This window comes from Microtus oregoni, unplaced genomic scaffold (genome assembly GCF_018167655.1).
Source record: "Microtus oregoni isolate MIOR12 unplaced genomic scaffold, Mior012 000021F_ref0000039, whole genome shotgun sequence".
In the NCBI taxonomy this organism is placed as follows: Eukaryota; Metazoa; Chordata; class Mammalia; order Rodentia; family Cricetidae; genus Microtus; species Microtus oregoni.
In genome coordinates, this window is record NW_024543080.1 from 3925063 (window position 1) to 3943404 (window position 18342).

Here is an 18342-nt window from a genome sequence, read left to right on the forward strand (position 1 = left end):
AGGGGTCTGCCAGGTCCTCTAGCACAAGGTAATGCAGAAATTGATCAATTATTTATTGGTAGTGTGCTACAAGCCTCTGAATTTCATAAAAAAATTCATGTTAATAGCAAAGGTTTGAAGAAGGAGTTTTCTATTACATGGCAACAAGCTAAGGAGATTGTAAAGAAATGCCCTACTTGCTCTTTCTATAACCAAATGCCACTGCCTGCAGGGGCTAATCCAAAGAGCACCCAAAGGAATGAAATCTGGCAGATGGATGTGTTCCACTTTGCAGAATTTGGCAAATTAAAATATGTTCATCACATCATTGACACTTATTCAGGCTTTCAGTGGGCAACTGCTTTAAGTTCAGAAAAAGCTGATTCAGTAATCACTCATTTATTAGAAGTCATGGCTATCATGGGTATACCTACACAAATAAAGACAGATAATGGTCCTGCTTATGTCTCTAGGAAAATGAAACGGTTTTTTGACTATTACAATATCAAGCATGTTACAGGTATACCATACAATCCTACAGGTCAAGCAGTCATAGAAAAATCAAATCGAACTATAAAGGATATGTTGAACAAACAGAAAGGGGTGGAAAACACCCCCAGAAATAGGTTACATAATGATTTGTTAACCTTGAATTTTCTCAACGCTAATGAGAAGGGAACAACGGCTGCAGAAAGACATTGGATAATGTAAAAGTCTACTGAACAAAATCAACCAGTTTATTTCATGGATGTGCTGACCTCACAATGGAAGCCAGGAGATGTGCTGCGCTGGGGAAGGGGTTTTGCTCTTGTCTCCACAGGTGAGGAAAAATTGTGGATACCGTCAAAATTAATATAAAGATTTGGTTTGAAGAAGAGAAGCCACGTGGAAAAGATAAATAACAATTCTTTCACAAGGATGGCTAACATACTGATGGTAAGAAATACAGATAGGTTGGGGGCAGGGTTCTTTTCTTATCTCCACAGGAAAATACTCATCTTCAAAGAATTTAAGGGACCCTGAATATTTAATTACTGATGGTTGGACATATTCTGTAAGTATTAAATTATATATATATATATATATATGTCTTATTAAACATTTCTTTATAAATATGTAGAGCTGGTTTTGGAGTTGGACTATGGCTCGGTCCCTCTTCAACTCCAAGCCTCTTGATAAGAGATATTTCAGAGTTTCTGTCTCAGGTCAGGAGCCATGAAACGGGACAGAATAAGAATAATTATATACTTGATAAACTTTCTTTGCCTTTCCTCATATCTGTGCCTTTTTTTTTATATGTCAGTATATGTCCTTGTTGTTAATGTTTAAATTTCCCATAACAAGCAACAACTTTCCCTACAGTAATCTTTAAAGTTTCCAGGATGAAGATGGGGCCCTACGACATCAACTCAATCTGTTTTTTATGACGTCATGAATATTTTTTTAAGCGCTAAAATTAAACCTGTTTTTTGGTACCAACGGCATGAGACAATTTGGAATGGTGCACATTTTTGACAACATTCTGGCCGGACCTTCTCAAAACGCTCAGAGACTAGTTATAATTTTCTTAGGTCAAAGGTTAATTTGGGAATTTTACCCTCATGTGATTTCACAGGAGCCCCTAAGAAGAACGTCGCCCCCATGTCAGCTAGAAGCAATTTTAGAGGACGAGGTCCCCTCTCCCAACAGAGTTTGCCATCAGGGTTAGGGACATCTTTTAGTGGTTGGTTCAGGGTTTAGGGGATGGGGAGATATTTTATGGAATTAGGGGTATTTTCGAAAAAAAAAAGGGATTGACTGGTTTGATGGGATGATTGGTATTTGTGAATTACTGTTTTTAGGAAATTGTATTGGTACTGTTTCCTTTATATTGATATATTGAATATTGAATGTGAGTGTTCCTACCTCTATTTTTGTATAAGAGTATGGTTATAACTTTGTCTATATTGTATTGATACATCTACCATATTACAATGTACATTTCTACCTCTGATACTATTTATATAATAACATTGTTTACAGTTGAAGATCATTGTCTTCATATATTGCACAGTTGTTTATTCTCTTAGTCTTCAAGTTAGATAGGTATTGAGAATTATATGTTTGTCATATTTATTTTTAGGTTAATCAGGTCTTTTAGATACATAGAGATTATATTTAGTATAGATAGTATAATCTTCAGCCTCTTCAAAGAGCTGTAGAAAATGGCCTTTAATCTAACCTAGAATTCTGTGCCAATGAGACACAATTACTCCTGGCAACGCCACTCTACTCCCGAGAGAACGTTGAGCACCAAAGACACTCCACTGGGAGCTTGTCTTCTTGGCAGAACTGGCCTTGGGGTTAAGAAAAGCCCATACCTCAACTACTGACAAAGATATGAAACAAGATTGTCTTATCTTGCCAAGACAGGTTAGGATAATTCTAAGAAAGTTCCTTGCATTTATTAATGTTATGTCAGTTATGTTAGGCCTTAGCCAAAATTGGTTGACTCAACATTGCAAACAAGACTTTGGGTGATTGCCCAGGTAGTCAGTTGTCTCTGTCAATTGTTGCACATTTTGGATATCTCTCGTCTGTTAAGTAATATTTATTCCCTTTTCAGATCTTTGACGGAGTTGAAGATTATATAATTGTAGTTACTCTCTACATTATTTAGACTTCTTGAGATAGAATGTCTAGCAAAACTTTTGTTCTCAATATTGTTTGTTATATTTATTATTTGTTATTATTGTATATATAGTTGTATTTGGTTTAGTTCTGTCTTATTTAGACAAAAGGGGGAGATGTAGGGTTAAGCCCAGCCTTAGGGGGCGTGTTTGCCTTGGGCTAATGTCTACCTATAAATCTCCCGGGTGTGCGCCCAGCCGCCCCTTCTGCTTCCTGTTCTCCTCGGGAACTGTGGTACTGTAAGTCTATTTCCCCATTAAAGCTGTATATATTTTTTACAATCTGTCTGCATTCATTTACGCCGCTACAATTTGGGAGCAAGGAGATCTCTTAAGGTAGGCATGCAGCTCTCAGAATGGTGGAAAATGCACATTTTTAGAAGGTTTGGGGAATGAGCCTCCTCATGTACTGTACCATTCACAGAGGCTAAGTGGACCTAGACTCTGTGAACAGCACATCTCCTTAGTCAATGCCTCAAACAGAATCAAGATACTTTGGTGCTTACAGATGGAGAGACCTGCCTTTGGGGTTCCCTGGCAGTACTCCTGTGGGCCAGAAGTCAAACTCCACCCTTACTAAATGAGATGCCATCACCCAGAAAGGTCATCCGATTCTCAGGTTGGGCACCTAGTGGTTCTGGCAGGGATCAAGGCCACTGGGACAACCTTGCATTTTGACATAAGTGCTGGTGACCCATCAGCAGAGGGCCGGTCACTGGGCCTCATTGTTTTTGAGGGATTTAAGAAAGCAGTACTTCACTTCAACTTTGAGGATGGTGTGTTGTACCTGCAAGAGGAATCCAGCAGGATTCCTTAAGTATGCTAGGGACAGCAGCTACTCCACACGTCCTGAGGTCCTTGGAGGGAAGAGAAATCATTAAGGGGTCAGAGCTGTATGTTCTGTTGCCTGCTAGAGCCTCAATGCTATCAATACACTTGAGGGGGAATAAAATTAAAATCGGGACAAGGATACAGATTTTGGTTTGATTGTCACAGTTTCTCGTTAATAGCAATATAGGAGTTTTATTATAGTAGTAATTATTTGGTTCAGGAAAGAGCTATTTCATTGCAAGACATAGTATGGCCCTCTATCTCTATCCTCTAAAGGTCTATCTAGCTACCACTACCCCTCCCAGTATTTGAGTCAGTGTGACTACACCTTAGGAGTGACAAGCTCTTGGTCCCTGGTATTGCCATGCTGGAGAGAGCTATATTCTAATGTTATTCCTCCCTGAGTGAAAAATGTAAGCAACTGGGTGCCCAGGGAGATGCTCCATTTGTCTCCACCTCTCAGATGTGTGTGGACATCACCACACAAGAGTGACGTTTGTCCATCCCGCAGTGCTACTAAAACACACAGTACATGGGATCCGAGCCCCTGGCTTTCTTCCTTCTGCACAAGTCAACTACAGCAGCCACCATGAACCAGAGGTGGAGCTACCTCCCACCTTAGGCCTCTAGATCATTCTGTGATAGAAAATACATTTCGTGCTTTCTGGGCTTTTTTGTTTGTTTGTTTGTTTTGTTTTGTTCTAGTATCTTAGCTTTTTTCCTAGTTAGTATCAGTCTTGATTCTAATTTCCCAAGAAAAAAAAAAGTCATTAGGGAATAGGGGAGGAGGGAAAGGTCAGGGTGACAGAGTGGTCTTCTAACCTGAATCAGAGCTCCATGAGGCCTGGACCCCCAGCCTTGCCTCTCAGCAGTGGGAGGCTCATACCTACCTTCTGCACAGTTCACATGGGGGAAAACAAGAGGTTTCACATAACTCTTTTGACTCTGCTAGCATCAAGCATCTTACTAGGCAGTAAGTCTGTTCGGAAAGAGCAGATAAAGCAACATCCTAGGTAAAATGGGAATCCTTCTGCCTTTGGTGGGGTACCATCCCTGGAAGAGGCAAGGGTATGGTATCTCCTGAAACAGGTACAGTTTGGTCTTAGCAGAATTGAAAGAGAAAAAGAGAAATCGCAGGCAGTCCCACCCCATAGGACTGTGAAGCAGCCTGGGGTCAGAGGAGAACAAGGGCTGGGACTGCCCAGTAGGTGGGCAACTGGCAAGGCCTTCCTTGCATGAAGCTGGGGGGCTTTTTAAATCTGTTCACTCGCCTCCACCCAACACCACAGCCAAGAGCCTGCCCTTTCATCTTTGTGGAGATACAATCAGCAACCTGACAGAATTCTGGCAGAAGCAATTAGCGTATGAATTAGTTATTAACTATCTCAGGCAGCAAGGTATAGAGGGTGCTAATCTGCATATTTCCCACAGGAACTCTGGGACAAAAGGGAAGGCTGCCTGCTTTAATTTGCCAATCTGCTCATTCCTTTCTGGACCCTCCTTCCACATGCACTGGGCACCCTCTCTACCACCAGGTGGGGCCAAGGGAGGCCTCTCAACCTTTCCCCTCTACCTTTTAAAGCACACTGTCCTTCTAACTGAGCTCTGAGAGTGACTTGCCTGGCTGAGCCCTCTCCAGGATATTACAGTTGCTCACGCCTCTGCCAATTCTTTTTCTTCTTATTCACCAGCATGGCCAACTCCTTCTCTGTCTTCAACTTTCCTCAAATGTCATCCTCTTGTGAGGGAGGACTTCCCCGCTTCCCACTGTGCCTCTGAATGCTCATGCCATCCTCAGCATCCCTAACAATCCCTGGTCTGTGGCAGAGATTCCCGTGTTTGTCTGCTTATGCTTGACTCTGCATGAGAAGACGAGTCTGGAAGGGCAGCCATGTCCCCGGACTTGATGTTTTGCATGGATTGAAGAATTTGTCATATAAAATCCAAGGAAATTCCAAGAAAGACCTACACCTTTCAAGGTGTCCCTGCTTCTAAGAAGTGACGGCAATTCTACCTTTAGATTTAGTGGGCAAGTATCTGGGACCCTCACGCCATACAACTGCCAGATTCTACAGGTTCTCCCCTGAAACCCCTTCCCTCTTCTCTCATTCTCCTTCTCCTGGATCACCTGAGTGAGTATTTCAAAGGGACCTGTCAGTCATTCTCAAATTCCCCCTTTATGTTGCCACAGTTGCCTGTGCAGATGAAGAAGCCTCATTGCAATCTACAGGCCTGGTGTGGAACCTTCCTTACCATGGCCATTGTCTCACTTTTCATTCCCCCATTTCTTTCCATCGGGTATTTGACTTCCTCCCCTGCTCAAAAGTCTACAGTGATACTCTAATTTTTTTTTCTGGTGAGCAGAGATGATCTATCACAGCATGGAGGACTCTCCGCAGTATGCAAATGTACCCATGAGTCCTAACTCCTACTATTTTAGACTATGGTAATATGGTCCACTTTTGTTGGTTTCTACTTTTTCCACCTCTGAAAAGAATGCAAACCTAACTTCCCTGAACTCTGACTCCTAGGGTCATACTGAAACCCTACTCAGTGTGGACTTTCTGGTTTTTGGACTCCTTCAACTCCACCTGTCTTCCCCGAGTTACAGGATCTAGGAAGGTTCCCTACCCCACAGTAGAGAAATTCAGAGGGTAAGGATTCATTTCGTTCATCATTGCTTCCTAAGTAGCTGCTGAACTGCAGTCTTGTCTGGCACACATTCTCCTTCACCCTCTGTTGAATTCCGTTTTTCTCCCCCCTGGTGCTGGGGACTGAGCCCAAGGCCTCATGTATGCTAAATACACACCAGACCACTGAGTTACAGTCCCTATTGAGGTCAATATTTAAATACTGTGCATGGCAGTCGAGTTAATGTAAAAGAGCAGAGGGTATAGTTTAAAGATTTTGGCTATCTAATTATGGAGATGAGTGTTTACCTAAAATAATAGGTTTTTTTTTTTTTTGTGTGTGTGTGTTTCTAATGGTCACATCCAGGGTTTTACTCATATTTAGGTTATACCCACCTCCAAGGAGCTATTTCCTTACTCCACATGGTCATTTTTTTTTCTAATTTAGTTTTACCAACTATTATAAAGTGTTTAATGTATACCAAATACAATGTACCAATTGTATTGTATACAATGTACAAGCATATAATGGTAAAAATTAGTGAGGCAGAAAATAAAGAAAATTAAGACAGACTGTGGGTGTATATGCACAGAACGCAGCAGTCCCCAGCACTTACTGAGTCTGCAGGATGGAGCAAGAGATGCCCACATACCTGGTGATGCCACATGCTCCAGGCGGCCCAGCAGGGGTTGGGCCGTGATTCTGTAGATCAGTTCTGCAGGCTCGCTATCCTCATCAGTAGCTGAGAGCTGCGCAGTACTGATTTTCTTCATTGAGTTCTCATCCAGGACCAGCCCTTTATTGGTGGTGATGACCGGTGGGGATTTGGCTTCTGAAAATACCAGAAACAATGGTTCATCGTGGGAAGTTTGCAGCCCCCCAGCTCCAGGTCTGGTGCCCAGGAGGTAGGCTCAGCAGAATCGGAGCTGTCTCTCAAAGGCCTCAGCAAGGGGACAGTTTTAGATTTTCACCTTTACCACATGTGTGGAAGGAAGGAGGGCTCAAGCTCCAAAGCAAACACATGGAGACTACAGAGCTGCTGTTTTCTGCTGGAAAACCTGACACCCCTTACCCAAAACACTGATGGCGAATGACTGGTCAGCCAACTTATTGCCTTCTCCATCAACCACATCAAATTTAAAAGCAAAACTCCCACCATGTTCTCCTGGTGCATGGCTGTATTCTATGTGCCCTATAAAAAGGAGGAGAAAAACAAACAAACAAAAAAAAACAAAAATAAGATTTGTTATTAGTTCTGTTTGCTACTTATTTCTGAAGTGAGAGGTGGAACTTCAGGTGGTGTTCACACCAAGGACTCCGTTTACATCTTCCCCACTTGGCACCATTTTGACGTTGAAATCTTAAGTTTTCATCTTTTCTCTTCCTCTGCTACCACTGACTTCCTCATATCCTAAAACCTCCCCATAACAAATTTCCTCCAAGTGACATTTCTTATGCTCAGTGTTTTTGAAGGACCTAGCTTAGGTTCCAAGATGGCCTTATAACTACATAAATAATCAGAATGACTAGATGGGTGAAATTGCACATGTGTTCAATGTGCACTGACCACGCCCACATCATTTGGAGAGACCCTCCAACGTACCCACATCACAAGGCAAGAGAGTACAGGCCCGTGGTCTGCCTCTCAGGACCCTTTCCCTTCCCATGGCCCAGTACACGGAAGACCACCAGCTACTGTAGTGGTATTTCATTTGTACTTTAATAAATAAAGCTTGCTTGAAGATCAGAGAGTAAAACAGCCCCACTGGTCAGCCTAACCAGGTAGTGGTAACACACACCTTTAATCCCAGTAGCTACATTAGTTGCCATAGAAACCGGACAGTACATGCCTTTAATCCCAATGGTACATGCCTTTAATCCCAGCACTAGAGAGGAATATAAGATGGGAGGAGACAGCTCTCAGGCTCAGTCTCATTCTGAGATTCCTGGAGGCAGGATCACCATTTCCTGACTAAGGAGAGGTAAGAGCCAGTGACTGACTACTTTGCTTTTCTGATCTTCAGGATGAACCCCAATATCTGTCTCTGAGTTTTTATTAATCATGCTGCAGGCTACATTCAACAGATAGATAAATTGGCACATAATCTTCACAAAGAAGTCAGAAAAGCTCCATAAAAAGAAAACAGTGCATCCCATTCTGTCAGCTCGAATCATTTGCATGGACCCGTCAGTGTATACGGAACCAGACCCTCGGAAGAGCTGCCACATCTAAGTCTTCACTGGGAGGCACAGAGGATGCAGGAACTAAATAACTACGATAATGCTGTAGCTCACTGCACCTCTTTGATGACCAATAACTACGATAATGCTGTAGCTCACTGCACCTCTTCAATGACCCACAGACCCAGTGAACACCCAGCTGCTCTCGGGTTGAGGTGTCAGCACACCGACAGAGCCCATAGTCCTGTTCCTTGTGTGTGTGTGGGGGGGGGAGGGATGGACATATTTCTACCTCTAAAAGGAATTGCACGGGGTCACATGGCTTTGGACTCTTTCCCTCTCTAGCCCTAAGAGCACTGCACAGTAACTGTGTAGCATTTAACATTCAGGCCTTTGCATGACATCAGCATTTCCTGAAGGAGGGATGAGCCGTGTAATCTCCCCCAGGCAGCTCCAATTTATGCCCTTCCATTTCGCTTAGTTCATTAACTTGTGCTCTTTGGGGAGCCAGGAAGAGATATAAATTGCTCACCTAAGAAAGGCATAATTTTTACCATAATCCATCTCGACTCGCTTCTTTTCTCTTTTACTCTCGCACACATACTTTTTAGCAACGCAGCAAGACAAAATGATATCTTTTCCCGCTATCATAGCCTCAAATTTCTCAGAAAATACATTTTTTTTGCCTAAAAAAATAGCTCTCTCTTTTTTTAGAACAAAAGAAAAGCGAGACCAAGAAAAAAAATGAAGCTATAACTCAGCTCATATCAGAATCAAAGAACGCATGGGTTCCTGCCATAAGCTGCCAGGCACTTAACCCCCCTTTATTATACCAGACAGAGCATAGGGAACCTGGACAGGCAGGGGGAAATAGGCTGACCTTGGTTAACATCTGCCTGGCTGAAGCTGCGGATGGGGCCTCTAACAGAGATTTGCTCCGGGGGTTCAGGCTTCGCCATCTGCAGGCGCCCTGCACCAGGGTCTTCCTTCATGATGTATATAACCTGGCCGTCATCTGAGTCAGCATCTGTCGCTTTCAAGTCCCGCTCTGTGATGCGTGCTACAGACCCTGGGGAAGAATGGGAGAGAGAAGGTCATTCACCACCATTGCCTTCAAATGGGATGCCAAATGATTTTTTTTTTTTTTATCGCACGTTACTTGGGCCCATGTACCAGGCATTTGCCTGTCTGCATTTCCAGCTGAATAAACTCCAATTTCCCTAAATAAAATCATTTAGAACTATGCCCTTTGTTTGTGTCCACTTTTACTCTCTCTAGTGCTTGCTCTTGTAATAGCCTGCCAGTTAGAACCTGGTAAGGCATACTTCTGTGACGCAAATAAGTTCGAGATCTAGAATCTGCTTCGATTCAATCTCTTGGGTGTCTTTAGTATAACCAAATCAGAAAAAAACAGTTGTACATAAGCTCATAAACATATCTCATTGTCATCTCAGATGAAACAGTCAAAATCAGTTGTCTCCTAAGTCAGAAGGTACACTAAGCTCAAGGGTCAGGTTGAGGAGCTGTGTAGAAACTGGAGACGGGGCAAGACACTTACCGTAAACGCTTCTCAGAGTCCTGCCCTTGGCTTCCTGCTTGGATACTTTCTCATCTTACAAACAACCAACACTAGTAAACACTCACCATCTGTGCCACATGTTCAGGTATTCGGAGTGGCAGACATTTTCGGACAAGAATGCCTTTAGCACTCTACCCAAGCACCTCTTAGTAAGTGACCTTGACGAATGAGGCAATGGCTTCCTTGGGACAAGGATCAGACTTGCTCAGAGTTTTCTAGAATATGGAATATCCCCAGTCTCACTGTTCCTCTTGTGTCATGTATCCCAGTATATGTGACCTCATCCCTGTGGTCCCTCCATAACACCTCTTGTGTCTGGGAGGACAGAGGGAAGTGGTTTGGACTTTCTGATTTCCATGCTGCCTGCCACACTCTAAGCAATTGAGTACTTTTTCTTCAATTGGGGAAAAAAATCAGGTCTTCTCCTAGAGTCCATGAAACAGTATCAGACCACTCTGTTTGGAAGTAGTGAAAATCTAGAAGCTTTGGTAATTCTCAAAATTGCAATTTTTATTTATACCGTGTATTTATTTTTCAGTACAAACTAGGATTAGATAACCTAGAATCCCAGGTCACTGAGACTTGAGTCCAAGGCCCACTCCCTGTTCATCTTACTATATAGGAAGTTCATGGCTAATGCATGCCATTGCTCTTTTAATGCTGCCAAACATGGCAAAAGTATGATAATTTGAAGCTAGAGTAATTTGCAAGCATTTGCATAATCTTTTGATTCCTGGTAGCCTCCCAACTGCTCTCCCATGCCTTTTTAATTTTCTTAAAAATTATGCATCTTGGAAGTCTGGCCAGAATTCTTTTGTTGTTGGGTCCCCTGATGCTGGCTGGACAGAGGCTCTGCTACAGGAGGCTTGGGTCTAAGCTGCACCTTATGGTTTTGAGGATACTGAAAACATGGTAAACATTGCACAAAATGTTCTCAAATTCAGACAGAGGTGTCTTGTCCAGGGAATTTCGTTGGCTTATATTTCTTATCCACAACTCAGTGTTTGTAAACAGCAATTTCCCCAAACTCTACTTTTTCTTTAATGTTGACTAGCTCCCCTAAGGTTCACCCACAACACCAGCATGGAAGAAGGTACACTCTACATGTATGGAAAAATGAGGCTACTCTCCACGGCTGCAGAAACAATTGCTAAGGTTTGAATATGGATATTCTCAAGGGCTCATGTGTTGAAGGCTTGGTTCTTAGTTGATGCCATTTTTTCTGGAAGGTGCTAAGAATGTTAGGGTGTGGGCTTAGCTGAAGAAGTAGGTCATTGGGGTATGACCTCGGATATTGCTAGATATTGCTCTGGTCCCTAGTCTGTCTCTACTTCCTGTTTGTCATATAAGGCAAGTCGCTCTGATCTACTATGCCTGCTTTTGCCATGGTGTTTTTCCTTAGCACAGGAAACATCGGAGGCAGCCAATGAGGAACGAAAGCCAGTGAAACCATGAGCCCAGAGAAATATGCTTCCTGTTACAATGCTTCTTGGAGATGTGTGTCACGTGACAGAAAGTTGGACTACCACACCTGCTGAGAGCTGAAGTCCTCGGTTTATAGCTAAGTGGGGCATGTCGCCTGTAGGCAGTTCTATGTAGATCTCCATCCTCCCCGCGTCTACATGAAGGCCATCAGTGAGAGAGAACCGAAACTCATCTACCGCCATATCATTGACACCAGGTAAGTAGCCGACCAGCCCAGCCAGGACATCCTGGTAGGTGAAAGAGGAGCCTTGGTCTAGAACAGTCCCATTCTCTAGGGGGTCAGAAGCAGTGTGCCTCCGGAGTAGGTGACCTGCAGAAGCAAGAGAGGAACAGAAAGAAACACAATGGTTTTAGATATTTGAGTCATCAAAACATAGCCCAGTTTTGCTAACTAGCATAAGCCTACATAGAACATCAACAATCTCAGAGATTCTTGGTGCCAATACTAGGTTGTGCCCTGTGGTCTTGTCTATAAATAAAAAAGGACAAAGTCCCACTCTTGAGGTTAAAACTCTCCTAAGGAGAAAGAGGGAAATCATAATATAGTGGCTTAGAAATCACATCTCCCTCCCTGGATTCAAACTCACTGCATGATCTGAACTTTATTTTCCCTTCTGCAGTGTAAATAGTACACTTCACGTTGTCCTTTGCCTGTAGGATGCAGACCGAGGGCCTATGCTTTGAACTCCTTTTCATTCAGGAAGGCGATAAGCATGCTCATATTGAGGTTCGTTTTTTTAAGGGGTCACACACCCCAAGGGTACAGTTCAGAATGCTTCATCAGAGAAAGCGGAAGTGAAGGAAGGCAAGCTGAAAATGCAGTGGCCAGTGGTCTCTTCCACCATCAACCCTGCGCAACAGCAGCAGTTCAGGCTTTGAAAGGCCAGCCTGTGTTAACAGTGACTGATACACGGTGTGGCTCTGGAGCTTTAGGTAATGCTTGGGTGTGGCATTTAGAGGAGGGGGTGGAGGATCCCCATAGCAGTTCCAACATTGGCTTTGAATTAAAGACTGCTCCTCTTGTAAAGAGAATAGGTTCGTAAGAGACTTCTAACATAAGGGACAGGCTGCACGAGGAAGCCTTGGTGAGCAAATGACAAATCCACCTTGTAAGACGCAAACACTGAAACCAGGAGAGCAAGGAAAGAGCTGAAGTGGAATTTCAGAGATGCCAATTACTTAGCACGCAGGCTTTTACAACAGTGTCTCCCGCAACTCCAAAGGCTCTTGGCTAGCTGTGAATCTGATTATATTTGGATGCAAAGAATGGGCTGTAAGTAGGGAAGGAAAAGGAGTAAGGAAGCAATCTGCAAGCCGGTGCTCACCACCCGTCAGGCACCTCAATTAAGCCGCTGCTTTCCACTGTGGCTTGTGTCTTACCGTGGTCAGGCTTTTTCATCAGTACAAAAATCAGCTCGTTATCTGGGGTGTCCAGGTCTCGTAGGCTCAAGGAAGAATTGCTTATCACCACTCCTGAGCTCAGCCGCACTCTGAGCGGCCAAAGGGTCATCCTGGGAGGCTCATCATTCTTCCTCTGGTTAAGGGAGAAAAGACTGGGTCTCACACAGATGTTAGCTTAAGAAGGAAGAAGCACGCCTGCCTCAAGGGAATACGTCATGACTGCAACAGCTCTCATTAGCCACACAGCATTAATGTCCACTGTGCTTCTGCCTTGTCCAAATATTAGTTAAAAATAAAAAGTCACAGAAGCAGAAGGCTGATGAGAATTCTATAAACAGTTTCTAAGATGTCTTCCAGGGGTACAGTGGACCATATTTTTCTAGACTTAAATGATGGACATATGATTTAGAAATACAAGTATATTTGAGGATCAAAGACCTCACATACCACCGTAGCTAGAGAACATCACAACACTGGCAAAGCTTCCTCTGCTGCCTCCCAGCCCTGCTCCAATCCTGGACCTTATAGTTGTTGAAAGTCCCACACGTTTTATTTTCCCAAAGCAGAGGGCATTCATCCATTCTGAGATTTTTATCTTTTTCTCCCTCTCTTTGATATCATAAAGTAAGACTATTATAATAGTTTCTCAAATGAAAATAAGTGCAGGATAGGGGATCAAATTTCTTTGGTGTTATTGTTAAGTGAATAAATGAATTTTTAAAAAAGGCAAGTATGTATGCAGACCTACATGTGATATTATCAGAGAAAATGGGCATATGTTTATTTTCATCTAATGTGGGACTGGCATGGCTTCTCTGCTTCCGCCAAACTGTTTCACCCAGAACAAATTCATGTTCTACTAAAACAGAAATCCAGATTTCCAACCCCGACCTTCCCCAAATGCCAACTATGATTTCACACATTTCCAGAAGGTCAGGGTTATGTATTAAAACTGATATTTGAAGATGAAGATCACATCCAACCCTTAGCTTGTGAGTCAATGTAAGGGCGCTTGTTTAAGACTAGGACATCACACGGTTTAAGGACGGCTCTTTTCAGAGTGGGCTAGTGTAAGGCTGAAGGCTTCATCTCCAACAGCTAAAATCCTTACCTCAATGGTGATATTGATGCTGTGAATTTCAGAGCGACTGTTTCCATGGCTCACATAAAAGCTAAACACATCATGGGTCGGCTCAATGCTTTCATGAACACTCTGAAAGTAGTAAATGTAGTTTTCCAGGACATCTTGAATAGGGAACGATGCCTCTGGGTCACTGATGGCTCCTGGACCAAAGCGATCCCCTGCATAACATCAAGAGAAAGCATTTACCTCAACTGATGAGTACCCGAACGCTGGGCTGACTTAGAAAAGAAGACATTGTTATTAACATGGGATGAAAGAATGATTGTGGGCGGAGTTAGGACAGAGTGGAAGCCCAGAAACTAAAAGGCTTAGGTTGGGGAGTGTTTCCAAGACCATCCTCCACCTATAAACAGATAGTACCAGTCTCGCTGTCTCTACAGGGAAACAGGTGAGAGGATGCACCCGAAACCACTCAGTTGTTTAACTTTTACATAGCACAGAATCAATGGTTGGTTTCTTTCTAATCATTTATATCACACACTGGGGAATAAACAGCAACACGATAGCCAGTGTTCTAATGTAAACTTCAGCAATTTCAAAAGCACTCTGTCTGGTTTATCTTTCAAGTGTCAACAATTTCTCTATATAAGAGAAGTTGACTATGGCTCATTCTGTTTAGAACTTCTTCTCCAGTACCTTTCCATTTGACTTCAAAGTTTCTTGTTTTAAGCTTTATTTCTTTAACAATTTCATGTGTATGTTTATGTATGTATATATGTATGCATGCATGTATAAGATGCAAATAATATTTGCATATACATGTAATCAAATGTGTATATGTATATATGTATCCATGCATGTATAATATAATGTGTTTATATATAATCATACATATATGTATGTATGTCTATATATTATCACACACACACACACACACACACACATATATATATGCATGTATGTATAATCTTGGATCAAAGTTCTCCCATTATCTCTCTTATCCTTCCCTTTCCCACCTAATTCTTTCTTTTCAAGTATCCCCCTAGTTTTTTGTTGTTGTTCTTTTTTTTTTTTTTTTTTTTTTTTTGGTTTTTCGAGAGAGGGTTTCTCTGTGGCTTTGGAGCCTGTCCTGGAACTAGCTCTGTAGACCAGGCTGGTCTCGAACTCACAGAGATCCACCTGCCTCTGCCTCCCGAGTGCTGGGATTAAAGGCGTGCGCCACCAACGCCCGGCTGTTGTTGTTCTTGTTTGGTTTGTTTGTTTTTTGTTTTTAAAGAGCGATTTAGGGACAGAGACCTCATTTAATTAGGGTTACTGCTTGAGAAAGGGGCGATGTACCAGGGGACAAACCATAACCCCCGTACCCTTTCTTTCTCTTAGAGTGGCAGCTGAGATGCTGACAGACGCAGCCCTGTGGACTTGCAAAGGAAGGCACTGCTGCTGAGGTCTCGGGTACAGCAGCTATGACGTCATTCAACAACACTCTTTCCCTCATTCCAGGGGTGATCTCCCAGTGTCTTGGAGGAAGCTACACATCAGTAAGAACCCAGCTCATAGGATAGTATGCCAGAACTACTGGGTGCCCAGAGATCATGCAGATGCCATGATACTCAGGAACCTACAGACATGGAAGTATTCAGGTCCATTTCAGGGACAAAGTGCTGCTATAGTTTGGATAAGTTTCCCCCAAAGACCATGTGTTAGTCTCCAGTCTGTGGTGCAAAACCTTCAGGATTTGGGATTAAGTGGGAGGTCTTAGACTCACTAGAGGTCCTTGAAGGGGATTCTAGGACCATCCATCAATTCTTTCCCTTCTTTTACATCTTGGGCTTAAGAAAAGAGTTTTGTTCTACTATGCCATTTTAGCTAAGGTGAATCGTCACAGCGAGGGTCTAGCTGATCACGGACTGCTACCCTTGAGATCAGGAGTAAAGCAAACCTCATCTCTTGAAGCTGACTTATGGCTGGTGTGTGTTACAGCAACTGAAAGTTGATCAACGGGTACATTTGGGAAGTGAGACCCTCAAAGTTCTGTGTTTTGTTGTTTTCTGCTCTCTCTTCTCACCTAAAAGCAAAGGCAGCAGAAGGCCAAGGGGAAGAGTAAGCAATGTTCAAATGATGAACAGGCTTGGCCTCTATTTGGTTCTAGTCAGGTCCTTCTAATTGATTGGTTTTTAACTTGTTACCATAGTCTTCAAGAGTTGAGACAAAGAAACCATGTCGACACATTTCCAAAGTAGAGGTGGTCCAGAGGGAAACAGAAAAGGCTTCCTCTCCCTTCTCTATGACACTTTCCAAAGACCAGATTCTAAAAAGGCCATTAACTTCCCGGCTCTAGACGGTGCCATCTGTTGGTACCCGATGCACAGACAAGGACTGAAATGCCTTTTGTTGGTTTGTTTTTCACAACTTGTTTGAAAGAAAAGAAAGAAAATTGAAGCTAAGAGAGACCTAGGCAGCCAGTGACTCATTGATTCCTGTGACACCGAGATTAGGGTTTCTGGAACCAACTGCTGAGAATGCCTCCAAGTTTTACTTTCCCCGTTCACTGATCCTTAGAAACTAGGAAGTGGGGCTTTGTTATCTGGGTCAAGAAAACCCCCAGTACATGACAACCTTGAAATACACAGAATAAAAGAAGCCTTGTTTTAAAATTGTTGGAACGTTAGTTGGCCATCAAGGGACCCAGACACGAAGCCGTAAGCACTAGTCGTTCCAAGTTTGAAAGGCACACTTTCTATTTTTACTGTACATCATCCATGTGTTCCCTGCCTTCCTCAGCAGAATGTCCTAGGTACAAATTAAACAGCTCCTGGTGAGTGTGCCTGTCATCTTGGACACCTGCTTTCCTCAGCACTGGAAGACAGATGTCCCCAGAGCGACTCAGGGGGTCTTGCCCTGATTAGGCCAGTCCTGGAAGAATTTAGATTTGACACCATTAGCTTTCACACCCAACACTGCCGTCACTCTCTCTTCCCTCCTGCTTGGTAAAAAAGTACAAGCTGCTTTTCCCAGACTTAAAAATATGTTCCAATAGGCTCTAATTAGATTTAGGTAGCTAGTTTCTTCAGGAAACAAAACACTTAGTTCAAAACTGTGCTTACTGGGCTTCCTCCACGGAGGAAAGGGCAATATCTTCAGTTGATGTAAACTGGGCAACTATTTTGTGCCCTTGAGTATCTTGCCTTCCCCTTAGGTTCAAACCCATGACACTAGAGGATGAAGAGTCTCTTAGCAGTTCTAGTAGGCTGAAGATGGATCCCCAATGGCACAGAAGAACTTTGGGTGACTCTCCAGGCAGAGAGATGTCTCTGTCAATTCTAGAATTTTTGAAAGTTGCTTACAATGCACTTCCTGTTTACTTAGGTAATATTATATCCTTCTGGAGTCTTTGATGGAGTTGAAGAATAGATATGGTTTTCCTTAGTTATGATAAAAGATAAATTAAATATAAATATTGTAACTGTAATTCTTGCTTGATACCTGTTTTGTTATATGTAGTTTTACTATGTTAAAGTTAAAGCCTCTTTTTTGTTTAAACAGAAAAAGGGAAATGGTGTGGGAGGTCTTTCTGCCTATGTGCTGCTTTTATTGGTTAATGAATAAAGAAACTGCCTTGGCCTGTTGATAGGGCAGAACTTAGGTAGGTGGGGAAAATTAAATGGCATGCTGGGAGAAAGGAGGCAGAGTCAGATAGATGCCAGGGACCCACAGCCAGAGTCAGACATGCCGAAACTTTAGCTGGTAAGCCGTAGTCACATGGCTACACAAAGATTAATAGAAATGGGTTAAATATGTAAGAATTAGCCAATAAGAGGTTAGAGTTAATGGGTCAAGCAGTGATTTAATTAATCCAGTTTCTGTGTGATTATTTCAGGTCTGAGCGAGCCAGGTATCCTTCTCCTCCAACACTAGGACCAGCAGCTATGATGTCTGTCACACATGGGGTGACAAAAAAATGTTAGTTTGTGGGCTACACCAACCTCTTCAACAGGAATTGTGGGCTCTGCCCGAGAGACCATGCTTTCACGGCCCATTCAGATAATGATAATGCACATAAAAGTTTGAGAATCACTTTCTAGAGTGGTTGAGACTTGCCAGAACGGTGACTATGTAGTCTAGATGGTACCCGGAGTGGCCTATGTGCCACCTGGTGTGCCTCAGGTAAATGTCAAACTGTGCTCCAAGGGCTTCCGGGGAATCCCACATGGAGAGGAAAGATGGTGAGGGCAAAGCCTTTCATGATCTCTCACCTCACCCACACGCTTGTCACTGCCCATAGCAACCTCTTGGCTTTTCTGCCTTCTCATGCAGACGCAATTGCTTTGTTCTATACCCTCAGCACTCTGTTTCTATTCCTGTCCTTTATCATCCAATTCATCAGGCTAGCCGTCCCTTACTCCAGGCAGGGTCGATGTCCTTCATGTTAACATTGTATCTAGCGCAAACATTTATTGAAAGGAGCTTAATTAGGCAATAAGCAAAGCTGCAGGCACACATGG

The 18342-nt window shown here is 43.0% G+C and overlaps 1 protein-coding gene across 1 annotated transcript in view; it reads right to left on the reverse strand.

The window, feature by feature from the left end:
- The window catches only part of Fras1 (Fraser extracellular matrix complex subunit 1), a 419545-nt gene that overhangs the window by 69734 nt on the left and 331469 nt on the right, over positions 1 to 18342 (reverse strand). The window contains exons 42-47 of the mRNA XM_041671543.1: positions 13868 to 14058; positions 12736 to 12889; positions 11402 to 11665; positions 9172 to 9360; positions 7183 to 7302; positions 6763 to 6942 (exon numbers count right to left, since the gene is read on the reverse strand). Of these exons, the coding sequence (XP_041527477.1) occupies positions 6763 to 6942; positions 7183 to 7302; positions 9172 to 9360; positions 11402 to 11665; positions 12736 to 12889; positions 13868 to 14058 (1098 nt within the window). The remainder of the gene's footprint in view (positions 1 to 6762; positions 6943 to 7182; positions 7303 to 9171; positions 9361 to 11401; positions 11666 to 12735; positions 12890 to 13867; positions 14059 to 18342) is intronic.